Source organism: Electrophorus electricus, chromosome 2 (genome assembly GCF_013358815.1).
Source record: "Electrophorus electricus isolate fEleEle1 chromosome 2, fEleEle1.pri, whole genome shotgun sequence".
NCBI lineage: Eukaryota > Metazoa > Chordata > Actinopteri > Gymnotiformes > Gymnotidae > Electrophorus > Electrophorus electricus.
In genome coordinates, this window is record NC_049536.1 from 26385412 (window position 1) to 26394625 (window position 9214).

At 45.9% G+C, this 9214-nt stretch overlaps 1 protein-coding gene across 2 annotated transcripts in view; it reads left to right on the top strand.

Annotated features, from left to right (window-relative positions):
- Positions 1-9214, top strand: part of LOC113581338 (receptor tyrosine-protein kinase erbB-4-like) — a 237036-nt gene that overhangs the window by 184749 nt on the left and 43073 nt on the right. For both annotated transcript variants that reach the window (XM_035520983.1, XM_035520991.1), the window contains exons 15-16: positions 4864-5018; positions 6604-6648. In XM_035520983.1, coding sequence (XP_035376876.1) covers positions 4864-5018; positions 6604-6648 — 200 coding nt within the window. The remainder of the gene's footprint in view (positions 1-4863; positions 5019-6603; positions 6649-9214) is intronic.

Genomic DNA, 9214 nt, shown 5'->3' on the forward strand with positions numbered 1-9214 from the left:
TGCTTTTGCCTGGTTTAGTCGTTACCTAGCGGAGCAGCGTCATGCGGAGCGCCCCCTGCTGGTCTGCAGCCCCTCCAAACACTCTCATTCCTGCTGGGTGGCTCCCTCTACATGTGGCTCTGGAACTGAGTACACACGCACACACACACACCCGCACGCACGCCCACGCACACCCCCGCGTGACTAATGAAATCCCTAGCTGAGATGCATTCCTGTTGCCGTGGGAATGGTTCCGTGTGCTGTTAATTCAGCGTACGATTGGTTCAGCTGGCTAATGCGGCCGTGCCCTCCCGGAGGGAGCTGGCTGAAGGGACCACAGACGCAGAAGAAAGCAGCTGATTTAATGTACATGATAAGAATTATCCTGTTTGCTTTTTTCCTCCACTGCCTGGGGCGTTCTGGTTTAATCCTAGGTATATATTAGGTATATATTTAGCAGGTGTGTGTGTGTGTGTAACACTAACCACACACACCTTTGACACACACCTGTATAGGATTTTGCATGTGGTCTCCATGGCAGACCGTCCAGACACATTTAGTGCCTCAGTGGACGTTAAGTGTCTCGTACACGCCGACACTCCGCAAACAGGCACAGGGCTGCCGTCAATCACGGTCTTTCACTAGTGCGGCGGCGGTCACACACACACACACACACACACACAAGCGTGGTGAGGTCTTATTAGCTGGTGAAAACACTTCGTGTGGTTGTAGCTCAAAATGAGGTTCACAGCCAGAGAGCTCCTCCTCCACCTTCCAGGACAGGGCCGGTTCTACGTCACGAAGGAATTGTATATCCCGATTACAAATCCTTTTAAATTCCGTGAATGCATGGGAACATGGCGGAAATGTTGTCATTCATTACATTTATTAGATTTAAAAATATCTTGGGTGCATATGGCAGCAAAAAATCACATTTGTGTGTAACTTTGCGAGAGCAGCACATCAAGGTTTTCTGTGTTGAAATAAAAGCAGGTCGCTGTAATAAATCTGAGTAATACACACTTGGCGTCAGAGCTGTGTGATGGTTTATACGGCGATGTCTTATCTGCTCCATCCTAACTCAACTCAGCTCAGAGAGACCGGCCAAGAGAAGACAGGCCCAGAGGAGGCGTTAGAAATGGCCTTTTCTGAAACATTCACCTTTAAGGCTCACCGAGCCTGTCCTGTTTTTATTGCCCAGTTCCATGGGGGAACAGCTACACACTGGGCCCTTGCCTGTGTGTGTGTGTGTGTGTGTGTGTGTGTGTGTGTGTGTGTGTGTGTGGAAGGTTTGTGAAGGTCACAATCTTTCCAATCTCCACACCTGTGGGAACAGAAAACACATTGTGTAGTCTTATGTGGACAGACCCCATACACTTTAACAGTAGTTGTCATACAGCTGTCTATAAATTCAGTTCCTGCCATTATCATTGGACAGCACCTCTTAGAAATCCCATTTAAGCTCCAGTATTCGTCCTCATAGTGGGAATTTCTGTCTTCAGATGTCAGCCAGTGTTGCTGAAACATTAATGGAGTGCCCCGAGGAAATGGCTCTCTGCTCCTCTGGCTTCCAAACCCTGCTGGGTTGCCGGTCGAAGCTGCTGCCTTGTAGAGCGTGAGAGATCAGCAAGAGCGTGGCCTGGGTCAGGGAGCCGGGCTTGGCCTGGGTCGGGGAGCCGGGCGTGGCCTGGGTCGGGGAGCCGGGCGTGGCCTGGGTCGGGGAGCCGGGCGTGGCCTGGGTCGGGGAGCCGGGCGTGGCCTGGGTCGGGGAGCCGGGCGTGGCCTGGGTCGGGGAGCCGGGCTTAGCCGGGGTCGGGGAGCCGGGCGTGGCCTAGACAGCTTCTCCCCACACACATGCTTGGGCTCTGTGTGATAGCGTGCTCTGTGGTAAGCACTGGCTGTGGTGCTGAAGGTGCTTGTGTCTGCCTGAGCTCAGTCCCATCCTTGGGGACAACTAGTCCAGTCCAGCTCTTTGTTCCAGCTCCAGGTAATGAGGCCCCTGATTACCTGGTTCAGGAGTCTGAAAAACTGAAAAAACACCAGGAGTGGCTGAGAGATCCCTGAAGTCAGGCTTGACAACCTCTGACATGAAGGACTATGGCGTGCAGTGGTCAAGCTCTTACACAGACCTGACCTACAGAGCCGTGGATCTGAGGTAAAAATATCCACAGATCTGTTAAAGGGGAGAGAGATGGACTCGCCTTGGATGAGAACTTTGTCCGAGCTGGGAGACTGAAAGCCCGGTCGCGGTGCCTCCAGTCAAAGCGCTCCATATGGTCCAAGGATATAGAGTGCTTCACACTCAAATCAAGTGTCTTTGTGCATCTTAAATCCTAATTGGCTGTTGCCAGGTAACTGGACCGGAGCGAGCAGGACCAGGACATGCTAGACAGGAGGAGTGGAGTTCTGGGCTTTTTGGTCTGTTTGGTCAGGGTTTTGGTGTTCTGTGTTTTACACATATATTAAAGAGACCTTGGAAAAGAAACCTGTGGGGTAAAAAGATAGTATAGGTCATAGGTAAAGTTACTATGGTTACTATGGTCATAGATAATGTTACTCTTGTGATAGGTAAAGTTACTATGGTTACTAAGGTCATAGATAATGTTACTCTGGTGATAGGTAAAGTTACTATAGTTACTATGGTCATAGGTAATGTTACTATCAGTAGTCTGATGTGACTTGTGAAGGGTTATGACTGCTATGAAGGGTTATGACTGTTGTGAAGGGTTATGACTGTTGTGAAGTATTATGACTGTTGTGAAGGGTTATGACTGCGTTGAAAGGTCATAGGTAAAGTTACTATGGTCATATGTAATGTTACTATGGTTACTCTGGTCATAGGTAATGTTACTATGGTCATAGGTAAAGTTACTATGGTTACTATGGTCATAGGTAATGTTACTATCAGTAGTCTGATGTGAAGTGTAATGACAGTTGTGAAGGGTTATGACTGATGTGGAGTTCTATGAATGTTGTGAAGTGTTATAGAGTTTACATTCAGCTCCCAGATCGAGATCATTTTTTCACAGGCCACAGGTCTGGCTTTAATTAATGAGGCTGATTTCTGTAGTGTCACACACACATTACTCACTGATTTTACTTAAGCCTTATGTAGCCTGGGCTCCGTCAAACCTGAATTTTAATGTTGTTTTAACCATAATTAATTAATTAATTGATTTAAAATCAATGCAGCTTTTCGTGGTGAGATTGATTGTTCTGTCTGCATGACATCATAATCTGCCTGACTCACAGTCAGAAGATGTTGAACAAAATCCACTCATGCAGGAACAAGAGACATCTACAGCATTCTCTTAAAGAAACCCTGCACACACACACACACACCCATACATGCACACATACACACATACACACACACACACACACACACACACACACACACATACACACACACACACATACATGCACACACACAAATACACACACACACACCCATACATGCACACACACACCCATAAACACACACACACACACACACATACACACACACACACACACACACATACACAGCCATACCCGCTTTTGGGGTCTCCGAGGTCTGGACCTCGGCATTTTTTCCGAGGTGTGCGTAATAATCATGAAGTAATTCCCTAAAAATAACTCTATTGACAAACAACAGGCAGCTAAATGCGCAGAAGCCTAATACAGGGAACAGGAATTTGACCAGTGGACAGATTAGTTCAATGTTATTCATCCCCAGATATTGAGTGTGTCCAGATTCCCCATGAGCTGTCCTGATGCAGGCTAGTGAGTCTCATTTGAGTGGATTAACTAGATAGTTAACATTAGATGGATGGATGTGATGGTAGCCAGAACAAGCGAGCAGACCAGTAACTTTCCCATTCTGTCTATGTAAAGCATTTTCATAACGAGAGGAACATAGCCAAGGGTGGTCATATTTGCATATAGGTATGAATAAACACAGAAGGGTGGCATTGGCATTTGATCAAACGGTAGCGTCTAAATGTTACTTGAAGCATTTCTCATTTGTTTGGGAGGTGAGAGATCATGTTGTCAAGAGTCAACATCCATACAGACTAGACGATTCCATTTCAGTGAGTCCACATGGATGAACTTTGACAAAACATCGCCCTCTCTTCAAGTGATGCACACTGCCCTCTTCACAAATCACACACACACACACACACACACACACACACACACACAAATTGACCTATTGCTCCCATATTTGGTTATGATTTCACTGGTGTCTCTAGTTTGAATTTCCCTATGACAATTTAATTAAACATTGTCAACATTAATTTTCAGTTGTTTTGTGATGACTTTGGCCTCTCCCGTACTTCCAGACTGTGGTGTGGGTCACTTATTGCAACATTTAACCTTAAGAATTACTGGCTGACAGATAATTTATGCTGCTGCCCACTGACATGCAGTTGAATGTGGAAAGAGCACGAACCCCAGCTCTCAACTTCTCTGTGTTTCCTGTATTTCTACGACCCTACGGCCATTCACACGCACGCGCACACACACACGCAGGAACGATCCCTGTATTGACGATTTCAAGGTTGCTTTCCCTGTGTGTGACCCCTGACCCAAGAGAGCGGAGCTCAGTAGCGGATTGGCTGTGAGTTGTGGGCTGTCAGGCAGGGGGTGGCGCTAACAGCGCTCGTATTGATATCCAGGCTAACTCTAAGGGCCCCTCCCTCCACCCCTCTGCCTCAGCTGGCTATATTACACCTATAAATTCAGCCAGCTTCATTGTTATGGTCATTGCATGGGCAGTGAGGGATGGTTATTACCTCTGGCCTGGTTGCTAGCAGTTTATGTCTCTTCTTTGCATCTTTCTTTCTCTTTCTCTCTCTCTCTGTCTCTCTCTCTCTCTCTCTCTCTCCATCCGTCTTGCAGGGCCCCGATCACTGTGTGAAGTGTCTCCACTTTAAGGACGGTCCTAACTGTGTGGAGAAATGTCCCGACGGCCTTCAGGGAGCCAACAGCTTCATCTTCAAATACGCAAAAGCCAACAATGAATGCCATCCCTGCCATGCAAACTGCACTCAGGGGTATGCACTGTGTGTGTGTGTATGTGTGTGTGTGTGTGAGTGTGTGTGTGTGTGTATGTATGTGTGTATGTATGTGTGTGTGTGTGTGTGTGTGTGTGTGTGTGTGTGTGTGTGTGTGTGCGTGTGTGTGCACGCGCGCATGTGTTCCAACTTGTCTGGTCCTGTTTGCCATAGAGATATTAACATTACCAATTAAAGTTAAGTAATTGAATTGGTTAACCAGTTATGATTACATAATTAAATCTCTTTCTCATGTCAAGGGCATATGCATTTCTATAAATAATGGATAAAATAAAAACAAATAACTTTTTTAATTGATCAGTTTTCAAATTTTCTTTCTTTTTCACTGTGCACTTTTTAAAGCTCCATTAACAATCTCATTTAAAGGTGTCAGACGAGAACATCTGAAACCTTACTGGGTTTTGTACTGATATTACCAGTATCCTCTAAGAAACTCCGGCGGGTCTGTCAGTGTCCTGTCTAGTGTCTGACAGGATCCTCGTCACTGACCACAGTACTGACCCAGCTGTGTGCCTGACATGGTAATGACATGGTACTTACGTGGTTCTGCCCCAGCTAACAGCTGCCCCTACAGCTTGCAGTCCAACACGAGCACTCTCTTCACTAGTCAGACCCGCGTGCGAAGCAGCCTGTGTCTGCTGTCACAGACCGTGACTCAGCGGTTCCAGGAGCACATTTGCCAACATGGAGAATGACCCTCATTGCCTTTTTGTATTTAAAAAAAAAACAAAAAAGCAAAAGCCCGGAATCGTGCCAACTTTGGCAGCTGGCCTGGTGGAGAGAGGTGGAGACCAACTCCAGCACTCCACCTAGGCTGACGGCATGCGGCCCTCCTTCCGTGTCCACCGCATTGCTTCTCGTCTCCCCAACGCCCATCAAACTCCTCCCTTCAAAGTCCTCCCTTCAAACTCCTCCCTTCAAACTCCTCCCATCAAAATCCTCCCATCAAAGTCCTCCCATCAAAATCCCCCCATCAAAGTCCTCCCATCAAACTCCTCCCATCAAACTCCTCCCATCAAAGTCCTCCCTTCAAACTCCTCCCATCAAACTCCTCCCATCAAACTCCTCCCATCAAACTCCTCCCATCAAAATCCCCCCATCAAAGTCCTCCCATCAAAGTCCTCCCATCAAAGTCCTCCCATCAAAGTCCTCCCTTCAAACTCCTCCCTTCAAAGTCCTCCCTGCTAGGGATACACCGGACTTCCTCCACCACCTCTCCATAGACTTCTCGACATCTATTTCTGATACTGTTGGCAGTCTCTGAGTGTGACTGTGCTTCGGTGTCCTTGACTTAGTGCAGTCAGGCATCAGCTGGCGCTCCGAATCCCTCCTACGGCTCCATGCTGCTCTGGGTAATGACCAGACCCTATCCCAGATCTCCCAGAGACATCCGCTAATCCAGAAACATGCCTTTCCAGGGATATTTTAAAGGATCATATTACAACACGCTGTAGAATGAACATGGGGATTTGGTGATGAAAATGAAGGGAATGCTGTTTATTTTTGTTTGTTTATTGTTCCTTTATTGATTCATTCATTTATTCAGGTCTAATCTGTATTTCAGATGCACAGGACCCAGACTGCAGGACTGCATTGGCATGATTGACAGGTAACATTGAGTTATTTATTATGAACACATACACACACACACCTTGCCCTACAGTACTTCTGTACTTGCTACTCATACCTGTAAATATTGTAATTTGTTTGCTGCATCCTCTTCCCAGTGCCTAACCAAGTTTGATGATAGAAGGTTAGAAAGACAGACATACACACACACTCACACACACACACACACACACACACATACACACACACACACACCACTTTCCATTCAGGCCTGTATATATACTGTAGCTTTTGCTGTCTCTACTGTTCTCAGTGTCTAACTGGGCGAGAGAGAGAAAGAGAGAGAGACAGAGAGAGAGAGAGAAATTGGTTGGTTGGATAGGGAAAGTTATATAATGACTAGGCCACACTTTTGTGATTTATGGCTTGCTGTAAGGCCACGGTGTGTGTGTGTGTGTGTGTGTGTGTGTGTGTGTGTGTGTGTGTGTGTGCGCGCGCACGCATGTGCGTGTGTGTGTGTGTGTGTGTGTGTGTGTACACATTTGCTCTACAGCACTCTTGATAAATTGATAGCACTTTCTTTTGTTCTCATGGGGGAAAAGGAACAAAACAGCAGTAACTGCTATGAGCAAATGGATGTGCTGTTCCAGATACACACACACACACACACACACACATATATACATACACACACGCACACACACACATACACACACACACACACATATACATACACACACACACACACACACACACACACGCACGCACACATGCATGCATACATACACACACACACATACACACACATACACGCATGCACAAACACATGCACACACATACACACACACACGCGCGCACACACATACACGCACACATACACGCACACACACATGCATACACACACATATATACACGTATGCATACATACAAACACACACAGACACACACATACACGCATGCACGCACGCACACACGCATACATACACACACACACACACATACACGCATGCACACACACACAAATGCATACACATTCACACACACATACACATGCACACACACGCACGCATGCCTACACACACATACATGCATACATACACATGCATACACACACACCCACACATACACACAAACACACACGCATATACACTCGCCCGCACACATACACATGCACACATATGCACGCATGCCCACACACATGCACGCATACGTACACATGCATACACACACACACACACACACACATCTGTATATCCCATATCATATCTATATATCCCATATCATATGCCATATCCCATATCCCATATAATATCTATATATCCCTTATCCCATGTCATATCTATATATCCTAAATCAAATCTAACTACAGCTAGTGAGAAAATACTTTTCAGTCAGTTTTAGGGTTCCACTTGCTTATATATGATGAGTATGGGTATGTCTCTGGGTGATTGCTATTAGCATGTCTGTCTGTGGATACGGCAATCACCCCCAATATTAAAACCACTGACAGGTGATGTGAATAACACTGGTTCTCTCGTAACAGTGACACCTGTCAAGGGTGCGATATTTCAGCCAGCAAGCCACCAGTCAGTTCTTGAAGATGATTTGTTGGAGTCAGGGAAAACTGCTAAGTGTAAGGATCTGAGCATCTTTGACAAGGTCCAAGTTGTGATGGCTAGACAATTACACTCTCATCTCCACACCTTCATGCTTTCCCACACACACAATTATTCTTTGTGTTAGTTGTGTGCATGTATATGTCTGATAGTGTGTGTGGGAGCTTAATAGTGAATGATAGAGTACAGTATTGCATGCATGAAGGTTTAATAACATCAACAGCAACTTTATTTATGCAGCACATTTAAAAGACAGAAGGTATAAACCACAGAAGTGCACGTTTGATTCACTGTGTAAGATACGTATTTGAAAAAATAAAAGCAGATACCAAACACTACCAAACACTTAAAACAGCTTCAATAAGCTAAAATAAGTTCTGTATGAAAGCAGCATGCTGGGATAATAATATAATCAAATTAACAATAAAGGACACAAAAGCAACTGAAGGCTGGACAGAATGATATCAGGAGAGAACAGTTGCCTGAAAACATGATCACATGCCTGAGAGAATAGAGAGGTTTTCAGATTTGACATAAACATTTGTTTATTGTGGGGGCTGATTTGAAAGGGTTTCAAAGGTTTAGAGTATCCACGGAGAAAGCCCAGTCACCTTTGACCTCAGCATAGGTCATTGAACACCGAAGACCATCTGCTCATAGGGCCGGACCTGTGGAATGGAGGCTGATATGATCAGAAGTATAGCTTGGAGCCATGCCTCTCTGTACAGAGGTAATGCTCTCCCTGGTCCTAGTGCCTGTCATAACAGGGGTAATGCTCTACCTGGTCTTAGTGCATGTCAGTACAGGGGTAATGCTCTCCCTGGTACTAGTGCCTGTCAGTACAGGGGTAATGCTCTCCCAGGTCCTAGTGCCTACCATTACAAGGGTAATGCTCTCCCTGGTACAAGTTCCTGTCAGTACAGGGGTAATGCTCTCCTTGGTCCTAGTACAGAGGGAGATGTTAAGATGTTGTGCATGGCTGTGTACATT